Source organism: Arachis ipaensis, chromosome B10, assembly GCF_059453495.1.
Source record: "Arachis ipaensis isolate K30076 ecotype BB chromosome B10, ASM5945349v1, whole genome shotgun sequence".
NCBI lineage: Eukaryota > Viridiplantae > Streptophyta > Magnoliopsida > Fabales > Fabaceae > Arachis > Arachis ipaensis.
The window spans coordinates 4519164-4544003 of record NC_142435.1 but is presented as its reverse complement, the minus strand read 5'-3'; the positions used below and the strand labels follow the sequence as shown (position 1 = coordinate 4544003).

The following is a 24840-nucleotide window of genomic DNA, read 5'->3' as shown; positions in this document are numbered from 1 at the left end:
ATGAATATGCTTTTGTGAGACCTTGTCTCCTACTTTCCTTTATAGCTGGCTATGAATGATCTTAGCTGGTAGAAGAAGATGGATTCACAAAATTTATACAAAAATTTTGTTTTTGATGTGGGATTTCCGGATTTGGGAAGATAGATATTATTGTGAAAAGAGTGAGCGAGTGGGGTCCCACTGACAAAGGGGTGGATGAAGTTTTGGCTTTATGCCCTTGGACGAGATTTTAGATAAGATTCATTCATATAGTGATATGTATGTGAGTAGTGCAACTCTTTAATTTGGTATGTATAGCATATAAATACATACTTATGAAGAAAGAAAAAGACAAGTGATAAAAATGATATCAAATCAAATCTTACATATATGCCCATGAAACGAATGGCACTACCCCATTTCCTGCAGCTTTGATTAAAGGCACTAAGGCAGGGGAAGGATGATGGGGTTACTACTGGGTTCTCGGATTCTCCTTTTCTCTTTCTTCTTCCTTTAACAATGGTGATACTTTTCAGCCACGAGAGAAAAGGAATCTTCATCCGACATGAATACCATTTTTTAGATTCTGTCTATGATGCATAGACACGGAACACGACACGACACGAAACACGCCGACACGCGAATTTTAAAATCTTACATGATATGGGGACACGCATACATATAAAATATAAAGTATTTTTTAAATAAATTGTAATGATATTTTGATATTTTATTGATATTAAAATATAAATTAAAATCTTTAATTATTTTTAATGTATTATTTTAATTATATCAAGTATTTAAAATATTTTTTGTTTTAATAAATAATAATATATACTATATCTAAATTTATTTTAAAAATATATGTTAAGAATAAGACAGGACACGCTGACACGTGATGGTATTTAGGTGTGTCCAGATATTTCCGGAGAAAATTTTTTTTATTTTTTATTAAGATATGGTTGGACACAACAGACACGCGTGTCGAACAAATGTCGGTGAGTGTCGTATCCGAAATGTGTCCGACACGCGGACACGACAACTCAACGAAATGTCCGTACTTCATAGGATTCCGTGAAATATTTTTGTGTCACAAATTAGTTGCAAATTTAAATTCTATTTAAAAATTTATTGTTAGTGAAAGAATTGCTTTAATCACAACTACTATTTAGTAGCTTAATTAAACGTATTGTGTAGAAATATCAGTCATGAATTATAAGCAATTTGAGTTTAAGTTCATGAGCAAAAATAATGATTATGAGAAAGATATCATTTATCAAATTAAAGGAGCAAGTCAATAATTATGTTAAAGCACCTTTTAGTTGGTTTGCTTGTGGATTGAATTATTCTAGATTATGGTGTACTCGATGAATCTTTGACGGGAATGTTGGTGAACCATGATATTTTATAACATTATGTGCTTCTACTTGTAACACTTGTGTGGCTAATGTATTGACAACGAGTTTCTTTTCTTTTCCTTCTTTTTTCTTTCTTAATAATAATATGCTAACCAATGAACTACTCGGATAGTGATTCTTAAGATAAGTACAAAAAAAAAAGAGTTCAATCATTATGTATTTAATGTGTAAAGGTACTACTGTATTATTATGTACTTTTTTTCCAACATTTTTTAAAGAAAAAATCATTATCTTCACTGTTTTTGCAAAATTGTAAAAACCAAAAATACTAAAAATAAAATATACTTAGGGTTTTCTCAAACTATGCTTATTGTTTTACATGTTTTAGGGTTTCACATGTCATATTGGTAATTTGATTGGGGAAGTGAGACTAAATCACTAACTACCCGAATGACCTATAATGCTGAAGTCAGCTACATGACATCACGTTTAGTTTGTCCTTTTCTCTTTGAGGAGATTTTTTTGGGTGTCTAAGTGGAAGGAGATTTTAGAAACTATCTGTACATTAAAATTAGTCATTAAAATAGTCACTAATGTATTTATATATAAATATTTTATTTTAAATATGTATTTATATTTAGCATATATTTTATACTAATAACTGACTTTAGTGACTGATTTTAGTGTACATTTCCAAAGATTTTTCATCTGTTAACGGTTAACACCAAACAAATTTCATAGAAAGTTTTAGTTTTAGAGAAAATACAGTGATGGAAGAAACTTTTTAACAGTTATATTGTGCGAGATATGTTAGAGATTTCTTACTGGGCTAATAATTATTCTTAGAAAATTTATTAGAATGATTTAAATTTTTAATATATTTTTTTTAACTTTTTTTTAGGGCATGTATATATTAAAAAAATAAAAAATTAATTTATTATAAATCTAAATTTTATTTAAAAATTTATCGTTAAGACGCCGACTAATATAAATCACTGCATATATTTTTTGTTTAAAATTTACATGTTTCAGTTACATATATAGACAATTTCAAACATAAATTTGATTGGATTTATCTATACATAAATTCTTATAAAATTAAATTAAATTGGGTTAATCTAGTAATTAATTTACTATTATGCTTAAGTAAGTTAGAGGTTTAAATTGTGCCTTATATATGTAGCAACTCATTGATCAGCGAGACAGCAATAAACCTTTAAATGAAGTTTAGATCTGTGACGGATTAATCATTGGGCTGTCAAATTAAAAGATACTATAAAAAACCATTTTTTTTTAATAAAATAAAAATGTTATTACGTTCGATACACTATATGATATCATTGACTCTCAAATTAAAATGACAAAATTAATTAGGAAATTAAATATGTTTTCACTAAACAATAGGTTTTTGTGTTTGAATTTGATAAAGAAAAAGAAAAAGGGATGTATCGCTTTATTTAGGCCCCTCTTATTATTCAATCATTATTTTTAGATCATAATAAGAGATATAAAGTGTGAATTTTTTGTTATACATTTTCTAAATAAGATCAAGAAAAATTATGTGACAAGTAACAAGTTATCGGCTAAAATTTTTATATATGAATAATTTTAATGTGAAATACAAAAATATTTGATCATTTTGGTGTTCTACACGGTTGTGGTAGTAACACAAAACGTCGTTGACGTTTTGCGATAAAAAAAATTTTTTAATCATGAAAGAACAAAACGTCGCTGACGTTTTGTAATAAAAAATATTATTTTAATTGAAGAAACACAAAACGTCACTGACGTTTTGTAAATGGCCATAGTTGTGCTCAACACATAGTTTGGTTCATGATGAAGGATTTCACTTCTAGTAATACAATATTAAAAAGAAAAAGTTCCAAGTTATCATCTATTATTAATTATTAATTATAATTCTATCTTAATTTTATTGCTTTGTGCGTATATTTTAAACACATTTTTTTAAAGTTTAACTTTTTATTTTGAATTTAAAATAATTGATTACCATTATTTCTTTTTGTTCAGACGAAAATAACTACCACCGACGGGTTATAATGTTATGTTTATGTTAATTCCTTCCGTTACTTTCTAAAATAATAAAATAAAAATAATAAATATTGAAATAAATATATTTTTTCAGTCTTCTAGTCATATGTTCAAAAGATAAAATGATTTTTTATAATTTGAAAACCTCTATTCGATTTTTAATTATTTAAATAATTATCTGATTGATTTTTAAATATTTAAATAATTAGTCTAAACAATTTATTTAAACGATGATCTATTAATATATTAAAAATTATTTAAATTAATTATTTACATAATTAAAAATACATGTAGACATAATATATGATAGAGTTTAATGACATTGTTTGATCCATGTAGTCAATTCTATTTAATAGGATAAGACTTTGTTATTATTGTTGTATTTACATAATTAAATATCAAATAGAGATTTTTAAATTATAAAAAACTGTCTTATTTTTTGAATAAATAAAAAAAAAATAATCTATTAACATTTTATCTATTCTATTATATAAAAATCGGATGTCTGCACTTAATGATGGAGCTGACGTGGCATGCTCTGGAGAGTGTTTCCCGATTTAATTATTTTAACTCATTCAATACAATTTATTACCATGACTTAATTATATCAGCTAATTGATTTGATTAGATATTTAAATATTAATATAATTTATTATAATATATATTACTTAATTAATTTTACTACATTAATTATAATTTGTTATATTAGTTAATTAATTTATTCATTTATAAAGTCTAAAATAAAATAAATAATTTATTGTTTATTCTAATTGAATTCATTAAATTTAATTATACATTATATACGAATTAATAATAATTTGTAAATCACTTTATATTATATATGTATTAACAAAATATTATATATGTCTTAATATGTTAATTAAATATTATATACGTACAGAAAAATAAATACAAAGATGATTTATATAATATTAATAATATTATATTAGCACGGTGATTTTTTTTTGTTTTGATATCATATAGTATTAATAATGATAGTATTATTATATAGTATTATATAAACTTTCTAATATTAGTATAGAAAATTGGAAAATTATTCTTTATGGCAATCATTCTTAGTAGAATAGTGTGTCCTTTATATAGTATTGATAATTGTTGCTTAATTTAAAATAATTGTATGTTAGTATCTTAAATTTATTTTTAATAATGACCTAAATAGATAAATCTAATTGAATTGAATGATTATATAAAATATTTTATATTATTAGTATACTAAAATTAAATTCATTTTTTGGTACAGAATTTTATAGGTAAATTTTATACAAGATTAAGTAATTTTTTATTTTTTTTATTTGTTTTATCTATGTTACTTTATTTAATTTTAAGTAGCGTCATATTTACAATTACCGCCAGTATGATATTTTATAAAATATGAAAATCAATTTTTTTATAATTTAAATATCAATGTTTGAATAGAAGAACTTAACAGATTCACAATGAGAGAGAGAGAGAGAAAAATTTACCTAGAGAAAAGAAACTCGGCATGAGAATGGTGGTGACGGACTTAACAACGACGGTAACGGGATGAGCAGCGATGATGACATAAGCTGTGAACAGTGACGGACCCAGAAAAATTTAGTAATGGGGACAAAAATATAATAAAATTTAGGTATAGATATTTTTTTTGCTTCCCACGATATTCAACAAGTTAAGGACTAATCCGTCATGAATTTGAATTCCATTTAAGAATTTATAATTGGCCGGCAACGAGTTGCTATACATACGAGACAGAATTCGAACCCTCAATACTTATTTAAGCGGACGACTAAGTTGATCACTTGATCAATCTAAATTGGTTTAGATATATTCAAAATTTAAAATTAGAACTATCTAATACATATTGATAAGAACTAGAAATATACACACAATCATTATTATAATATTTAAAATAATAAAAATATAATTTCATACACATAGTATAACTAATTTTTAACCAAAATAATTACAGTATATTATAATTGTCAAATCTACTTATTATAATTTTTATAGTATAAATAAATTTTTTAACCAAAATAATTACAGTATATTAATACATAGATAATATATTTTTTTATCTTAAACAATTTTTAAAAAATCACTAATAATTTAAGTTGTATTTAATTAGAAAACTAAGTTTTAATTTAATTATTAATTAATTAACTAATATAATATAATTAATTATCACTAATTTTTGAGTGTATTTGTTTATTTTTCATACTAAATCAAATTTAACAATATAATTATTATTATGTGTTAAGTTTAACAAAATATTTTTTAACATAAAATACAAAAGAACTATTTATATTTTATTTTGAGACAAATATAATATAATAAGTAGTATATATGTATATAAGTATTAATTTTTTTCAAAAAAATTTGTGGGGCCTAATGCCCCCTCTATATTAAACGTGGGTTCGTCTCTGGCTTTGAAGGAAGATGGGAGTTGTGAATAGGTAAGCGGCGATGGACTCAGCAACAACATGACATGAGCTATGCAGTTTTTTTGTGAAGAAGTCGAGAAGAAGAAGATTTTAGGTGAGGATGATTGAGTTTATCTTGCATGGCTATAGAGTATAGATTGAAGTTATGAATCATGTGATGTGAGACAAATCCTAATTACTAAAAAGTGTTTATATGTATATATTCGGGGCGGGTACACCCTAAACCCGACGATACCTGTCTTAAGCAAAATCTGTCCCGACTCGAGTCAAGTTATTACCCTTTTCATCCGAGTACAGACGGGTCGGGTACCTGCGTATTCGAAAATTCCTGCCAAGTCTAACCACGTATTGATACTCCTTTTATTAAGGGTTTATCGCTAGCCAATGGATTGCTATATACACAAGGCGAGATTCTAACTCCTAATAGTTGTTTAAGCGGACGAGTGAGATGATCACTTAATAAACTCAAATTGATTAAGATAAATACTAATTATTTTTAATATTTTAATATTAAAAATTTTAAGAGTTTGATTTTAATTATAACTTTATAAAATATTTATAATAATATTTATTATATATATTATTTAATTTTTTAATAAAATTTTTAATATAATTTTATGTATTATCCCGTACAAGGTACGGGAACATACACTAGTTATATTATAAAATGAAAACTCAAGTGCAGTCGACTTCACGTGAAGTTGATACCGGAGAACCGTTAAATGATTTGACTGATTTGACTAAATTTTCATCTAACGGCTCTCAAGTATCAACTTTACGTGAAATCGACCTCATCTGAGTTTTTACCATATTAGGTATAAACCCTTTTTGTAACATTTGGACCCACTAAATAAGTAGACACGTTTGAAAATATTGAGGTACAGTTTTCAACATATATTGTGGATATGAAGATGATATTGCGGTGTATAAACCTGCTAGTTAGGAGTTAGGACCACAGAAGATGGAAGGTGGAGCCCCCTGTGGGGTTTGAATCTCAATCACCGAATTAACTTTGGACCTTTGGTTACCAGCATCCTTCCGAAAATGCTGCACTATACTGCTTTTGTAAAAGAAGAAACACAAATATTACTATTACTATTTTCAGAATAAACTTCGGTTGGTAAGTTTTTTTGGATTTTCGCAGTATTTTGGCTTCTAATTCAATAGAATAGAATAAAGATTAATTTATTATGAATTTAAATTTTATTTAAAAATTTATTATTGATTAATAAATTGATGTATATACAAGATGAAATTCGAATCCCAACACATATTTAAACTGATGAATGAGTTAATTATCTGACTAATTTAAGTTTGTTCATTCTGGATGGTATTGTAGTTAACTCACTAATTTATTTAAGTAAATGCGAAAATTCGATTCTTACTTTATATTTATAATAACTTATTGATTAGTAACAAACTCTTAATTAAAAATACTGTAAAAAACAAAAAATTATTATTATTTATAGATTAATATATAGTTAAAATTATCTCAAATTATATGTGTTGTATTAATGAGCGAGGTTACATAACCAATATAATTTATTTTGTTTTAATTAGCAGTTAATTAATGATATTTAAAAAGATTAATGAAAAAATATAGTATTAGACTATTAGATTAAAAATATGGACAAAACACTCAATTAAGCTAAGGGGATGAAAATATTATAGAAATCAGCCAAATCAAAATATGCTTCATGAATCAACTAATGCATGCTTCTATGTAGTTCGAATCAAGTAAATTCGACCCCATTCTTACATAATTCGAAATAACTTGGTTCGAATTATACCCTGGATGAAACTCACACTAATTCGAATCTACCTGATTCGAATTACACACACACAATAATTCGAATCAGACTCATTCAAATTACTCCCAAACATGCCCTCCTACGTAATTCGAAACAGGCTAATTTGAATTACACAATGTGTAGTTCGAATTAGGCTGGTTCGAATTATAAAGGCCCAGTGGTGTATATATATGGTGTGAACGTAAATAGATCTCATTAGAGGGGGAAAATGGCTAGTGAGGAGAGTTTTGTAGTCTTGGTTCACCACAGAGGATCGATTAAGAAGAAAACAAGATCCAGTGTGAAGTTCACTGATAAGGATCCTCTGAGTATTTTCATGAGGCCTTCGACGAGCTATGATGACCTTGTTAATGCTGTACTGCAGAAACTTGGTCTGGAAGGCGTGAAACGGGTTAAGAAATTTTTCTTTCGCATTCCAATTTCGGTGCTCCAAGAAATCGTGAAGTATGATTATTTCACGATCGGTAGTGATGAGGACTTGCAGGTCTTGTTTCGTTGTCGCCGGCAGTTTTCCGAAGTGAAGACACCAGAATTGTTGGCGAAGTTGGTTGACGTGGTATCCAGCTCGGGGGGTTCGAACCGGCATACCCCCACTGTAGCCACGGTAGCTGGGTCTAGCTCCAGACCTGCGGGTGCATCTTCCTCCGTCCCTGTGTATGAACCTCCGGTCCAACCTGTCGCCTCCCCTTCGTTCGCAGTGGATCTCAACGGAAGTGGAGGTGGCGAGGTTGGAATAGGGGATTATGTGCCGACCTCTTTACAGTGTGCTGCACCGGCTGGTCTTGGAGATGCATTGTTGGATGATCCAGAGGACGATGATGTGGAGCCGGATATCATTGCTGATGACAATGGCGACGATATCGGACCGAGTGAGCCTGCTGGGGCGGGAGGTAGTTCTAGCTCTGGCACACAGCAGTATCCTCCACATTTTTCATCTTTAGACTTGGATGCCATGAGGCAGGAGGGGGTTCCTGGGGAGCCTGCTGGATTTGGCGCTAGAGATGCAGAAGGGTCTGCAGGTCTGATAGAGTTTCAAGTTGGTCAGCAGTTTCAGGACAAAGATGAGGCCGTGTTAAGTGTGAAGACTTACAGCATCCAACGGGGGGTACAGTACAAGGTGGTGGAGTCTGATTATCAACGGTATGTTGGGAAGTGTTCTGAGTTTGGAAATGGATGCACATGGTTGATTCGGCTAAGTCTCCGGCAGCGCAAGGGCATTTGGGAGGTCAACGGTACAACGGACCACATACGTGTCTAGCGACCTCCATCTCCAGTGACCACAGGAGTTTGGATTATCATGTGATTTTGGCATTCATGATGCCAATGGTTAGGGCTGATGCATCCGTATGCATCAAGGTTCTCTTAAATGCCACGGCCGCACACTTTGGGTTTAGGCCGACGTACAGGAGGGTCTGACTGGCGAAGTAGAAGGCCGTTGCCCACATCTATGGTGATTGGGATGAGTCGTATAACGCGCTTCCTAGGTGGGTGTTAGGAGTTCAGTTGACGATGCCTGGTACTGTTGCAGTCCTTAGGACGAGCCCTGTTCGAGTTGGGAGACAGCTGGACGAGTCTCAAGCTTATTTTCACCGACTGTTCTGGACGTTTCCACCATGTATCGAGGCATTCCATCATTGCAAGCCGTTGGTTAGTATTGACGGCACCCATCTGTATGGCAAGTATGGGGGAACGTTGCTCATCGTGATTGCACAGGATGTGAACTCCAACATTCTACCAGTTGCATTCGCACTAGTCGAGTGTGAGAATGCCGAGTCCTGGTCTTTCTTTCTCTCCCACCTGCGTCAGCACGTGACACCTCAGCCGGGTCTGCTGGTTATATCGGACAGGCATAACGGCATCAAGGCCGCACTTGAGGCTCCCGATGGAGGATGGCTACCTCCAGCTGCATACCGTGCATTCTGTATTCGACATGTAGCAGCAAATTTTGCCCTAACCTTCAAGGGTAAAGACGCAAGGAGGCTTCTTGTGAATGCAGCGTATGCTAAGACCGAGGTAGAGTTCGATTACTGGTTTAATATTCTACAGTCTGAAGACCCTGCCATGTGTGAGTGGGCGAACTGAATTGAGTATTCATTGTGGACACAGCATCGTGATGAGGGTCGGAGATTCGGGCACATGACGACAAATATCTCTGAGTGTTTTAATTCAATCCTGAAGGGGGTCAGGAACCTCCCTGTGTGCTTGCTGGTGAAGGCAACTTACGGAAGGTTGGCCGAACTATTTGTCTGCAAGAGGAGAGAGGCTGAGGCCCACCTGGGTACCAGACAACAATTCAGTCAACACCTGGTGAAGTGTATTGAGGCCAATTTGAAGACGGCGATGTGCTTCACGGTGACTTTGTACGACAGGGATAACTCGGAATTCACTGTCGCGGAAGTCCGCATCAAGACCATCACCGGCCAAGAAGTCTGAAAACATCGTCCCCGGGATAACCCATGTCGTACTCTCCTGAAGTGTCTGATCATGGACGGGCACACCAACGAAGTAATCGCCTAGGGGCCCTGAACCAAGTCCACCATCCCCCTGGTCAGCCACATCACCCATACCGGAGCCGTACCACTCTCCACCATGCCCGCCATGATGGGACTAACACCCCCAACTCCAGCATGCCCTCCAGCGTCTCCCCCGACAGGTCCGTGCTGATCGTCGTCGTCGTCGTCACCATGATCACCGTGATCGTGATCCCCCACACGCGCTCTCCATCTGCCTCCACGCCCTCGTCGTCTACCTCCATGTCGACCGTCCGCGTCATCCTCGTCCATAGCCTGGTCCAGCCACCTCCACTCACGCTGGCTCCGTCGTGTCCCCACACGAGCTCTTCTCTCAACTCGACGCCTATCCGGCACGTCGTCAACACGATCCATATCAGGAACTCGCCCAGCACCCCTCTGCGTCGCCTCCACAGGAATAGGAACGGCTCTCGGATCCCCCAGGTACATCTCTGGTGACAAGAACCTCTTTCCATGCTGACTCCACCAGTCCAAGAAGTCATGTGAGGGTCCAGGGTCTGCGACAACATCGAACTGGAGAACGTGGTCCGCACGGCTTTCCTAATGAAGATGCCAAAACTACAAGCTGTACGGGAACCAACGATCACCTCCTCTCCCGTCCTTCGACATCAGAAAGTCGATGTTCAGGGCGGAATGGGGACGGTGCTGGACTCCGTCGAACTGCGGTAATACCCTATCTACCTGATGCCACTCGATCACAGCAAAATATATCAGTGATGTCATAGACCACCATAACGCGGTATGACGAGGCTCCAACACCTCCGGATGCACAACCTGTAGGACGTCGGGGTAGCTATAGGGCATCCAGATGAACTGCACAAGGATTTTAACATTGTCAGACCAAATCATGATCCGAAGTCATAAAGCTTTAATAATTAACTAAACGAGTTGCGGTTAGTATACTCACATCCCTGGCCTGTAACATGTCTATTCCCAGCCTCCACATCTGCACTCTAGGTCCCTTCTCGCTGCCAGACGGGTTGAGACCTGACCACCTGTATCTCACATAGGTGTTACAGCGTCTTAAAAGTGTGACAAAATAGTATAATATTATAAGCGAGCATGGAACTAATTAAAGTAACTTGAAACAGAAAAGTCTGAGAATGGTACCTCGTGGCCAATGGCCAGCTGAACTCGTCATACCCAGCAGGCCTAAATCCAGGAAAGCGCCAAAAGATCCAAGACTGGAGTAGCTGTAACGGTCCAGCTAACTTCACCACATGTCTGTTGGCCACTTGGCACATGCACCGGTACAACCATGCTAGTGCTGCCGACCCCCAGCTGTAGCCACCCATCTCCTGAAGCCTAACCACATAGGGTAGCCATCTGATGTGAATACGGTTGTCGGACTTGTTGGCAAACAGCTGAGTGCCCAACAACATCATGATATAGGCACGAGTAAAGCGCCGCACAGTCTCCTTATCGGCTCCCGCGAGGCACTCTCCAAAAGTCTCCTGGAACCAGGTGCAGTTTACTGCGAACTTCTGAACCTGGTTCGCAGGAGAAATCACTCCAAGCAACTCCTGGAACTACACCCAAGCTGGACGGCCACCCTGGATGTATATCTGGAAATATGTTAGGCAACCACTGATATAGCGCCCGTCCACTGGCAACCCCAACTGGTACGCCATGTCCTGAAGTGTGATCGTGCACTCTCCGAACGGCATGTGGAAGGTGTACGTTTCCGGACGCCACCGCTCGATGAAGGCACTGACAAGGTGCTCATCTAATCAGAACCATCTATCGTTCAGTCTCGCAAGATGGTATAATCCGGCCATCTGTAAATACGGAACGTACCTCTCATCGAGTCGCATTCCCTGCTACCGCCGCATGCTCGAGATGCATCGCTGGCGCAGCGCATTACATGGACCGCATAATTAGAACCACCGACAAAACCACTAACAAAAACAACTAACAACATAAACCACTTATGAAAACCACTAACAAAAAGCACATACAAAGGCACTATAATAAACCACTAGCAAAACCGCATGTATAAACCGCTAACGTAAACCACTAACATAAACCACATGCAAATCCACTTACGAAAACCACATGCAAAACCACTTCCAACACCACCAACATAAACCGCTAACATAAACCATCAACAAAACCACATACAAAACCACTAAAATCAACCGCATGCAATACCACTAACAAAAATCACTCACAGAAACCACTAACAAAACCGCATGCAAAACCTCTAAAATAAACCGCTTGCAATACCACTAACATAAACCGCCGACAAAACCGCATTCGACACCACTAATTCAGATAAACCACTATCACAAATTTTTCTATCTACTAACCTCGTCGTTGATGACCCCGACTATATGAGCAACTCCGTCTAAACGATATAGCCTTTCCGGATCGTCCCCCATCGGCGGAATATTCTGATCGAGTCTTTGTCGGAGCGAATCTGGGCCGTTTTTTTTTTGGGATTTGGTGGGGTATGAGAATGGAAAAGTGATTCGAATGAGGTGGGTTCGAACTCCTTATATAGCCGAATCCATTGTAATTCGAATCAACCCCATTCAAATTACTATTTGAAGCAAATTGTGAGTAATTCGAATCAACTAGATTCGAACTACTTGAAAAATGGTGCACAAGTATAATTCGAAGCAACCTAGTTCGAATTATGCTTTTTTATAATTCGAATCATGTAGATTCGAATTAGTGTGGGCTTGTGTTCGATTATAATTCGAGTTATTTTGATTTGAATTATGTGCAAATGTAATTCGAATTCAGCTGTTTCGAATTACATAGAAATCTGGTTTGACTGATTCATGAAGCTATTTTTAGATTGACTGATTCATGTAATATTGTTCTTCCATTGACTTAATTGTTTTTTGCCCTAAAAATATTGTACTACTGACTAAAAAAATTGGCGAATATAAATGAAGTGCTTAAGTTTGTCTCTTTTATCAATTAAATGCATGTGTGTTACAAAGTAACCAACAAGTATGCAAGAAAATAACGTCTAAGAAGTCAACATTTGTTATTATAAAAGTCCAATTAAAATTTAAAATTTAAAATGAATAAAAATAGACTATTTTGAGTAAAAAATACGGACTCACTAGTTAAACGACAAAATAATTTACGCCATACGACATTACTTCACAAAAGATTAATTTAACTCATAAGACATTTAACATTTTTACTGTATGTTAATCTTGTAAAGTGATTATATAAGTAAGGTAGCTAGCATTTCCCTTTTGAATTTCAATTTGAAGTTGAAATGATTATTGTCTGTTTGTGAAGTGTAGTGAGGGACTTAGAGAGTTAGAGGTGCCACAACACATTGATTGATGGAGAACAAGCACCACCCTGATTCTACTTGCTCCACCAGAACTGAGAGAAAGTTCATTGAGAGAGAAAGAAGAAACCAAATGAAGGCACTCTACTCCAACCTCAATTCTCTTCTCCCTCCTCAAACCTCAAGGGTATGTATATATATATATATATATATTTATATTTATATTTATATATGCTTTCATCATTGAGTTAACTATATATATATAATGAAAAAATTTCAAGTGTACCGAAAACACCGATGTTTTAGTTGTTTTAACCGTTGATATAAATTATAAAAAATATATATAATATATATTAATTAAAATGAACGGTTGAAATAATTGGAACACCAGTGTTTTCGATATACTTAAAACTCTTCCTATAATAAATATTTTTGGCAGGAGAGAATTTCTTCGCTGCCGGATCAGCTAGAGGAAGCCACAAACTACATAAAGAAGTTACAGGTGAAGCTGGAGAAAATGAAGGAAAAGAAGAACACATTATTAGGAACAATTCATCAAATACCAAATAATAGAGGCATATTAGGAAACGGTGGTAGTGGCAATAATAATAATGTTATTGGGATTAGATCTCCACAAATTGAGATCCAACAAATGGGATTCACCTTAATGGTTGTTCTCATAACTGCCTTGGATTCTCATTATTTCATGTTCATTGAGGCCATTCGTGTTCTTCATGAAGAAGGTGCAGATGTTGTTAGCGCCAGTTACAAGGTTGTTCAACATGCTGTTTTCCATACAATGCACTGTCAGGTAATTCTAATTGATGCCCCAAAACAATAAATTCTGATGGTCTTTTAACATTTTTTAAATGGTAAAAATTTAGGTGAAATTGACTTCACGTGAAGTTGATACCTGAGAGTCGTTAGATGAAAATTTAGTCAAATCGGTCAAATTATTTAACGACTCTCAGGTATCAACTTCACGTGAAGTAGGCTACACCTGAGTTTCCACCTTTTTAAATACTATATATACTTAAAAAAATCAATTTTTAAATTTATATCTGTATTTTTTTGTAAATTTTTAGTGGATATTTTATATTTTAACATAATATTTTATATTTGTAATTGATTTGGCGATTTTTTTCCTTATAAGTAGTATAGTTGAAAAATGTGTGACTTGGAATAATTTCTAAAAGATTAGTCTCTATTGTGATGAGCAGGTAGGGGAGTATGGCAATGGAGCTGCTGCGAGGATATCAGAGAGACTGAAGAAGTTTGTGAATGATTCTACTTATTGTCCCTTTTAGTAATTTCATGGCAATCTAGCTAGTTAGCGAGTTTTGAATGTTCTGATTTTGGTATATGTTTTTGTTGGATAAAACGAAAAGATGACCCGTTATTAATTTAAGCCACATATATGTATGTGATGAGATTGGTCAATTAATTGCCTACATAAATATATAAAGCTTGGTGTTTTATATACTAATAGTCTTAATATATAGTTATTAGGGCATGCTTTCTTGCTTCCTACGTGATTCAATTATGGACAAGATTCATGAATGGCTGTGTTTTTCAATGTTTTTCTTTTGTTCTCTAAATTAGTAATGGTTATTTCCCAGTCAATTATAAAGGTGTTCTTTGATTGTATTGGGAAGCTGGAAGATGTACTGCAGAGGTTGTTAATATTTGACTTTTTGCTGCTATATTATTACTTCAAAAACTTTACTTGCGATTATTTCTTGAAAATCAATATATATATATAAAATTTGGACAAATATTTCTATACTCCTTAGAATAATTAAATGATGATATTCTAAGATATAGATTTGGTAACTAATAAGTATCAGCAAAATGATATATGTTATTGACTGATAATCACTGCATTTGTCCGAATGCATGCAAGATAACCTCCATGCTAAGTAGTGGACATACAAAAGAACCCAAAGATTAGCTATGATATGGTTTGTTATAAAAATAATAGTTACCAATAATTTTTTTATCTAATACTATGTAATCAATCATTTTTATAAAAAGAGAGAATATACTTAATTAGTTGATATTTTTAATTTTATCAACTACAGAATTATTGATTATGTAATATAATGTAATATTTGATATATTTTTTATTTTAACGAATTCCATATTTTTTATATATATATTTAATAAAATGGAAATAATTTAATTCACTATTAGTGATTGTTGTGTTAGAAATATATTTATTAATGTTGTCTTCTCTTATCAGTTTAAATTTTTGAAATTAGTATTTCATATCATATCAGAGTTCTATATATGTCTAAAAGATTTAGAATTTATCTTTGGTAAACCCTAAAAATAAAAAATAACATGGACAAATAAAAAAAATATCTACACAAAAATCAAACATGACATATTTGTTATTAATTGTATCAATTTTAAAATTTAAAATTTGAATAAGAGATTATTTAAAAGATATTTTTTAACATATCTTATTTATACACGAGATAAGTAACCAGTGTAAAACGAAATTTATGAGTATTTTTTTTTAATCTTCAGTTTAAATTAAGATAAAAAACGAAATATAAAAATAGAAATATCTAAAAAAATAAAAAATATATTTATTTTATTTATTTATAGGTAAATGTGAGAAGTAACCGAGTGAAATAGGTTAATTATTAAAAATATAAGAAAACATATAAATATAATATGCCAATGAGTAATAGCTCAAATGACATAGTCTCCCCATACTCAATTAAGAGGTTGCGGGTTCGAGTCTCTTATCTTTGGTAAAAAAAAAAAGAAAACACATAATATTATTCAAATCAAAATTAAACCACATTAAATATGATATGATCCGCCAAAATTAAATTAGAACAAATCTTTTAAATTATTTTAGTATAATATATCTTATCTAAAATCAGTACCCCCAAAAAAGTTCATCTCAAATTAATTGTTTTTTTTTTTTGGTCAGGAAATTAATTGTTTTTGTTTGGGTCGAAGTTTCTTATAATATTATGTTACTGTTTTCGTCCATTAGAAGCAGAGAGAGCCCAGGCCCAAAAGCATATAACAAAAAAGGCAACCCTGAATCCTAATCTAGGGTTTTGGGAGTCAGATTCTGCTGCCATAGCAACACACTGAAGAACCACTCTTCTCCGTAGATTGAATCCTTGATTCCACCAATGGTTGGAGCTTTCGAAGTTGGCCCCGTTCCATTCAACCCGGACGGCTGGGGCCCTCCGGAATCCGCCGCTGCAGCCGCCGCCACTACCAACAGCAACCTGCCACTGAACGTACCATTCGCTCCCTTCTCTCGCTCTGACAAGCTTGGCCGGATTGCCGACTGGACCCGCAACTTCAACAACCCGTCCCGCCCTAAGAACCCCGCCGATTCCGTATTCGACTTCTCCAACGACGATTCCTTCCCTGCCTCCGCTGATGACGACTCCTCCTTCCGCCTCGTTGACGGTAAGCCCCCTCCAAGGCCCAAATTCGGCCCAAAGTGGCGCTTCCAGCAGCAGCGCCAGCTCCCCCAGCGCCGCGACGAGGAAGTCGAGGCCCGAAAGCGCGAGGCCGAGAAGGAACGTGCCCGCCGCGATCGCCTCTACCACCTCAACCGCTCAAACGCCAACGCCAACCGCCGCGAAGCCGCCGTGTTCAAATCGTCCGTCGATATCCAACCGGAATGGAACATGCACGACCAGATCCCCTTCTCCACCTTCTCAAAGCTCTCGTTCTCCGTCCCTGACCCCGAAGATCTCCTCCTATGCGGTGCTCTTGAGTACTACGACCGCACCTACGACCGCATCACACCGAAGAACGAGCGCCGCCTGGAGCGATTCAAGAATCGCAACTTCTTCAAAGTCACCACCACTGATGATCCCGTTATTCGCAGGCTCGCCAACGAGGACAAGGCGACTGTTTTTGCAACTGACACTATCCTCTCCACACTCATGTGCGCCCCTAGGTCGGTTTATTCATGGGACATCGTTGTGCAGCGCGTTGGGAACAAGTTGTTCTTTGATAAGCGTGATGGCTCCCAGCTTGATTTGCTCTCTGTTCATGAAACTTCCCAAGAGCCTCTTCCCGAGGCTAAGGATGATATCAACTCTGCACATTCGTTGAGTGTTGAAGCTGCTTATATTAACCAGAATTTCTCTCAACAGGTTCTTGTTAGGGACGGAAACAAGGTGAGTTTCGATGAACCTAATCCTTTTGCTAACGAGGGCGAGGAAGTTGCATCTGTGGCCTATAGGTATAGGAGGTGGAAGCTCGATAATGATATGTATCTCGTGGCGAGATGTGAGGTGCATAGTGTTCTTGAGCTGAATAAGAACAAGTCTTTCCTTACTTTGAATGCTTTGAATGAGTTTGATCCCAAGTATTCCGGTGTCGATTGGAGGCAGAAGTTGGAGACTCAAAGGGGAGCTGTGTTGGCCACTGAGCTCAAGAACAATGCTAATAAGTTGGCTAAATGGACTGCGCAGGCGCTGTTGGCCGGCGCCGATATGATGAAGCTGGGATATGTGTCTAGAATCCATCCCCGTGACCATTTCAATCATGTGATTTTGGCTGTGGTTGGGTACAAGCCTAGGGACTTTGCGGCGCAAATCAATTTGAACACGTCTAATATGTGGGGAATTGTTAAGTCTATTGTAGACTTGTGCATGAAGCTCAATGAGGGTAAGTATGTTCTTGTGAAGGACCCGTCTAAGCCGCAGGTTAGGATCTATGAGGTCCCACCCGATGCATTTGAAAACGACTATGTGGAGGAGCCACTTCCTGAGGAGGAACAAGTTCAACCTCCAGCAGAGGGTGCTGATGGTGTAGATACAAATGTTACTGCAAACGAGGCCGAGGCTAAGGAGATAGATGATCAAGCTTAGAAGGTAATTGAATGAACTCAGGTTCATGCTCTAATTTGTTTCGTGCTGTTCATGTTTTTTTCATTTGGGAAATTGTTTGCGTTTTTCAATGCTTTGTGACTCTATTGCGAGGATTGGCCCCTTATAGTTGCTTAGTTTGAGTGAATGAACAAATAGATTGATGATTTGGAAAAAGCTGGTGATGCCTATTTTAAGTATGTGAGATTATGACTTTATGGGAGTAATTTATGTGAACATTCTTATAATCTGTGGTAGATGTCTTTTAGGCTTCTTTAGGATTTTGGTGTTTGCTGCATTCTTCTCTGCCACATGCTTGTTGGAATTTCTAGGTGGTGAGGGAAAACCTATTTATGCATATCCTATACTTTCAGGCTTCTCTATCAATACTTGCGTAGCTAAGATAAAATTAAGCTTTTCAACGCCTGTGGTGCACCACTTCAATGCCTTTGCTTTGTTTGTGGTTTACCAACCTTTTCCCATAAAAAGGGCAGCCCGGTGCCTAAGCATCATGCGTTAACACATGGTACGGAGAAGGGCTGCACCCAATAAATAAAATATTCAAGTGGACACCGTTGATTTGTAAAACCTGTGTTGCACTTGGGACGAATGGTTTCTGATTTACATGGGTTTGAGTTTTATATGAGGTTATTTAATCCTGATATGTCAAATATCATCTTCATTTACGTGAAAGCACTTGATTGAGGACAACTAGATTTTTATGCCGATAATGCCTTGAAATTAAACTTTGTATTGGGAATTTAACTCTTGTAGTATATTCATTGTTTGGGCATTGGTCACTTTTTTGTTCTATCTGGTGTTTGGACATAAATGCCGTTTAATTGGATTAAAACTTAATTTAAGCTAATAGTAATATTTAATCGTGTTTTCTCTTGTTTGATGTACACAAGTCATGATCAGAACCTAATTTATGCTAATAGTAATATTTGATTGTGTTTTCACTTTTCAGAGGTTAGCGGCTCTTCAACTAGGAGCACTGGTGTGGTTCTGCGCTTTCAATTGTTTTCTATTTTCTTTTTCACCTTTCCAAGTGCCCGTTTAGAGTTTATTTTTCCCTCTATGTCCTTTACCAGTGCCCGGTGGGGGGGCAAGTTTTTGCTGTTACGGATACGGTCTATGGAACCAAAATTCATAGAGCATGAGATGTTTATTATTTATATTTATATGTTATGTTTTGACATTTATATGGTTGTACCTTGCTCGTGTACTTCGGCTTTGTTTTTCACCCCCTCCTTTCTTTACTAGACAAAAGCTTAGATGTTCAGGTAAACTATAACAACTCCTTTTGGAATTATTCGGTGGTCTCCAATTATTTTCACAACTTTGGTGAAATGACTTGAATTTACATGTTAATTCCAGAAATACACTTTGTAGGATTTGTGAAATGCATCAAATTTAGGTGGTAATAGAACAAAATGCCACACGAAACAAATTAAACGGTGATTTCATTATTAAAAATTTGGGGTTCGACTTCGACAACATAATCATTGGTGATTGATGATCTAAAGCATCATCTTCATGTGTTAGTAACCATTCATTACCTAAGCAAATCCCAATCCAACTCAAAGTGCCGGCGAAGACAATTAGGCAACTCAATTGTAATTTATATGTCAAATTGCAATTTGAACCACTCAATCATCGATGATTGATGATCCAAACCACTATTGTATTTGTTATTAATCAATAATTATCTAACAAATGCCAATCAGAACCACGTAGAGTCTTCGATCAATTAGGGTATCACGTAGAAAATTTGGCAATTAAGAATTGTGAATAGGGGTTAACTCATTGTTAAATAAAATCTCAAGTTCAATTAGGAATCAGCTAAATTTCTTTATTGGGCCATTCTGTGGAATTTCACTCTCTTTGGGGATATGTTTAAATTTTTGGGCCAAAAAAAAACACAGTACATGGATGGCAACCCAAAAGATGATGTCCCAGGTTTTGGTGTTAACCGGACTCGTAAGTTTGGGTTGAAAACGAAACCGGGGAATGGGAGGAGAGGTCTTCGCTGCATGATGAGAAGCTGGAAGGTGCGGGAGCTGTCACGGCGAGGATGAAGACGATCGGGTGATAAGAGGAAGATGGCTACTGCATCCATTGATGAGGGAAACGCAGGTTTTTTATTTCCGGGTCGGGTTGGGGACTTGGAGCTTCTGTATTGGCCCGGGTCCATGACCAAAAAAAGAAAAACACCCTAGTTTCCTTCTCTAAACACATGCTGCAAGCAGTAAAGAGAGTGATTGCTCGAATTGAATTTGGAATTTAGCCATTCCAGCGGATTCATACCTATCTTTCGTTTCAATTTGATTGCTTCTTTTTCCACAGAAATTATTCCAGTTCGAAACCTCAATTTCTTTCTTTTACCATGGAACCTGGAAGATTTGATCCAACTTACTCCTCAGAGTTATTGAAGTACTTTCCCTTCAACCTGCGCCGTGCTTCTTTTTTTTCTTCAATTTATTTTGTTTTTTTGGGAACCTAGTTTGATTCTGATTTTTATGTTAAAATAGGCATATGGATAAGCAGAATGAGATCCTTATGGAAGCCTACAGATCAATGCTCCATGAATCGCAAAAACTTCAGGTTCTTTGCTTGGCACTACCCTTGAATTTTCCTGTATCTAATTTAATTTGTGTTTTTTTACTATTTTAGCTATTCTCTTTGAAATAGAAATTACATTCTTCATTTAGATAGTCCTAGTTTGATGCATTTTTCAATAACAAATAACAAATGTGATGTTTGTAAGAGAGAAAGTACTTTCTGGTTTATATTGGGACTGTGATACTGATTTCTGGTGGCATGTATCAATGAATTTCCGAATAATGATTTATTTTTCTGTGACATGTTTGTATTAATTCATCACTAAGTTATGGAGTTCTAATTAATAGGTCGAAGAAGAAATGCTTATGCACAAGCTCTATGAAGTTATGTCAGCTCATGGTCTAACTAAAAAGGTATCTTGATCACTCATCTCATCTCGTTTACAGTTTAGGTTTAGGGTTTGATCATTTGAATCCCATAAGGACCTAACTTTGATTCTCACCGCTTCCATAAAAACCATTTTGATAGATTATCTTTAAGTACATAAAACACTTGTAGTATGCTCTAATTCTGGTAGGATGATTGGTGTCATATCTATCTAAATCTTTTAATATCAAGAAATAAATCCTGCATAGTTGTTTTGTTTGGATGGACACAGCTTTATTCTAATTTTTTTTTTTCGATTACTGAGTTTGTCCAAAAGATTTAATTAGTAATTGTACATTCTTCAATGTGGATAATCTTACTAAAAGATACATTTTTCTGTTTTATTTGTGGCGCATAAAATGAATGAGCATGAATTAACATACAGATTATAGTAGTTGTAATCTAGAATTTCCCCTCCTGTGTCATTGGAGGTGCATTCCATATGTATTATATATTTAGCTTCAAATATGTTTATTTATTTATGTATACTTGTGTGCAGAGTGATGCCAATTCCAATGCTGCTGGTAATATTGGAGCTTTAACAGAAACTAACAATAACGAAGCTGTTACACACCCCAGCAGTATAGAAACTCGAGGGCAACAAAGGGAAATCACTCCTTTTCGATACACTTATAGGAGGAGATAAGAGAAAATAACAGAATGAGTGAGAGAAATTGGTAGAATTGTGGAGAGAATTGGATTTATTCATTCTCTTACTTCAATACATATTTCACTGGTCTGGAGAATTTCATAATAAAATCTCCTGCACTAGTAACTTTGTTAGCCTCACACTTGAATTACAAGCAACAATTAAGTGAACATAAATGGAAGATGAATATGGATTGCATTGAAGAAAAATGCAGCAACAAAATGCAATAACAGCACCCTATTTTCCCTTTCGAGTCTCGGAATGTGACTCCTTGAGCATCAACTAATTCTTCTAACCCCATTCTCTCACTCCCCTTACAATATATTTTCCAGTACTCTAACTAACTGAACGGTCCCCTCACTCAGTGTTCTGACTGTTCTCTACTCTACTCTCACTCTATTTTCCCATATAGTAGTCCCTCACCCAAAATGGGGCATTTCTCATCCTCCTACTAGTTGGGCCTGGTCCTTCTGTTGCTTCTGGTATTGGGTGGTCTTGGTAGCTTGGTTCTGGGTCGGGTTGGTCAGTTTCATCAGACTTCTTTCTTTCTACTTCTAATTCTAATCCATCTTTAGCTCAATTCTTTTATCTTCTGCACTATTATTTTGTACAGGAGATCTTATAGAAGCCCATGACAAACAGTGAGGACATAGTTTAGATTCATTCATTCACTCATAAATTTGGAACAAATTAGTTTTAGGGGAAATGAAATAGATCTTTCTTTACTCTATATCCTTTGTTTTGTTTTGTTTTTTTTTTTTTATAGCTTACTCTTTGTAAATGAATGCATTTTCTTGGTAGTGCAAAAGTTATGAAAAAATTTTCACTGCAATGTGCAGGACAAAATGATCTTTGCCTTTTTAGCTATGGATCGATGAAGCTATGATACTACTCTTAGTTTGATGATGTTGAAATTGCACTCAGTTTCGAGTTTGTTAATTAAATAGATTATTTATTTCAATTTGTGTGAGGGTAAAGATGTCCTTGTATGTTAATAAAACTATAAAAGATAGGAAACATTTCAAGTGCACCAGGAGTACTGGTGCTCCAGTTGTTTTAACCGTTGATCTGAATTATAAAAAATATATATAATATATATTAATTGAAATCAACGGTTAAAACAACTGGTGCACCGGTACTCTCCGGTACACTTGAAATGTTTTCTAAAAGATATTACATCATTTTACATCATAGGATGTAAAGGAGATTAAGCACGTGGCACAGGCAAATAGAATTCTGTCAATACCAGTCTGTGTTATGTTGATCAAATCAAATTTCCACACTCTTTACTAATAGAATTTCAATGCCTCTAGAGATGCAAGACTTATCATCTCAAGATGCAAAGTAAAGGCTTGGAGTTGAGTTAGAGCATGTAATAATCAATATATATGAGATATAGCGTAGGCAAATAATAATGCGTGAAATTCTATATCAGTACAAAGCATTCAAATATTTCTTCCCCTGTCCCCCAAAACAATAAATAATGTAAGAAAGGTAGCAAATCACCATGCTGGATGATGAGCCCAAAGGACTTAAGCTATGAAATTTATTGCTAACAATATTTGGCCAACTACTATAAAATTTATATTACACATTTTTTACATATGTGAGTGGTTCAACTAGATTAAATCATATAGATTTTAATGTCATATTAACAATTAAATTAATTTTTAATTTATTCCCAAAAATTAACTCACCAAATGAAAAATATCTTTCACTCATAAATTTTCTAAAAATCATATTTTTAAAAGATGTGTCACTTATAATACACCACAAAGTCAGAGATGATTTTAAAAAATCAAGTACACCTAGATTTTATACATGACTTCATATTGCTTAAAGTGGAAATAGCAGTTTATAACAGTAGTAGTAATATGAACCGACCTTGTGCAAAAATGAAAGAGCTTTTCGTTTTCATGGTGCAAGCTTGTCAATTCAATGGAAATTTGGAATCAAAATTGTTTCAAACGTGTTGAGTGGCTGCATGCATCTGGCACTATCCTATACATAAATGGACTCTTTTTTTTATTAAAAAAAAAAAAAAAAAGAAATTACAGCACTTCAATTAATATACTCTGGTATGCTTGTTGCACTTATAGATTTTATTGTGGTCCCTTCTTTTTCCAATATCCTACTATTTTTACAGCATTTTCGGTATTGTTTTATCCCCTGGCTTGTATAAATTAAAATGGGAATGGAATTGGATTCTGCAATCACTTTTGCTTTTTCTCCTGCTCTTGTTTGGTAGCTTAGGATCCTGGAATTGGGAATTACTTCCTTAAGTATAAACTTCAAAGTGGGCATCAATAGGCTCTGACTTGTGAAAAAGCAAGAGTATGTGTTTCATAAGATTGTTCTCTCTTTTCTCTAATGTCCTTATTATTAATCAGTTTTTTCAACTTCAGTTACACGTAATCCTTTCCTATAGTCAAATCATTTTTTTAATCATTGATATACATTATTGCACGGAAAAAGATTAAAAAAAACTATTCATTCCTGCCTTAAAATTGCATTTAAAAAAGAAACTGAGATTAACCGTCTGTATTATGTTTTATGTAAAATATACTAGATTAAGAGTTATGTATAATTATCATGTTTGGTTTAAAATATTAAATTTTCAATTTTTAGAAATTGCAGTTTTTTTGTTTTCACTTTTTAAAAATATTAAAGGGATTGAAATTTTAGTTCTAATTTCTGACTACTAAATACAATATTAAATTTTAGTTCCTTAATTTCAATTCTAGTATTTGAAAATAAATACTACCTAATTAAACAACTCCAAATTTATCAAAAATAACATCTTTTAAAGGACTCATATCTTATTATTATTTTTAAATAGAGTAAAGTATAGTTTTTATTTCCAACGTTTGGGGTAAGTCCTATTTGTGTCCCTAACGTTTAAATTGTCCTATTTGT

General features: G+C 34.8%; 4 protein-coding genes across 4 annotated transcripts; all 4 read left to right on the top strand.

Moving 5' to 3' along the window:
- Positions 1-7954: 7954 nt before the first annotated feature.
- On the top strand, positions 7955-9720 carry LOC148578986 (uncharacterized). The gene is made up of 2 exons (XM_088487940.1): positions 7955-8528; positions 9167-9720. The coding sequence occupies exons 1-2, from the start codon at positions 7955-7957 to the stop codon at positions 9718-9720; spliced, it is 1128 nt and encodes a 375-aa protein (XP_088344066.1).
- Positions 9721-13383: 3663 nt separating this feature from the next.
- On the top strand, positions 13384-15067 carry LOC107621611 (basic helix-loop-helix (bHLH) DNA-binding superfamily protein). The gene is made up of 3 exons (XM_088503778.1): positions 13384-13612; positions 13865-14236; positions 14646-15067. The coding sequence occupies exons 1-3, from the start codon at positions 13478-13480 to the stop codon at positions 14730-14732; spliced, it is 594 nt and encodes a 197-aa protein (XP_088359904.1). The 5' UTR covers positions 13384-13477; the 3' UTR covers positions 14733-15067.
- Positions 15068-16396: 1329 nt separating this feature from the next.
- Positions 16397-19499, top strand: LOC107622931 (Eukaryotic translation initiation factor 3 subunit 7 (eIF-3)). Its single transcript, XM_016325011.3, has 2 exons — positions 16397-18290; positions 19255-19499. Exon 1 carries the CDS (start codon positions 16584-16586, stop codon positions 18285-18287), a length of 1704 nt encoding a protein of 567 aa, XP_016180497.1. The 5' UTR covers positions 16397-16583; the 3' UTR covers positions 18288-18290; positions 19255-19499.
- A 762-nt stretch (positions 19500-20261) lies between these two features.
- On the top strand, positions 20262-22770 carry LOC107624374 (uncharacterized). Its single transcript, XM_016326872.3, has 4 exons — positions 20262-20720; positions 20819-20891; positions 21197-21262; positions 21775-22770. The coding sequence occupies exons 1-4, from the start codon at positions 20674-20676 to the stop codon at positions 21919-21921; spliced, it is 333 nt and encodes a 110-aa protein (XP_016182358.1). The 5' UTR covers positions 20262-20673; the 3' UTR covers positions 21922-22770.
- Positions 22771-24840: the final 2070 nt, after the last annotated feature.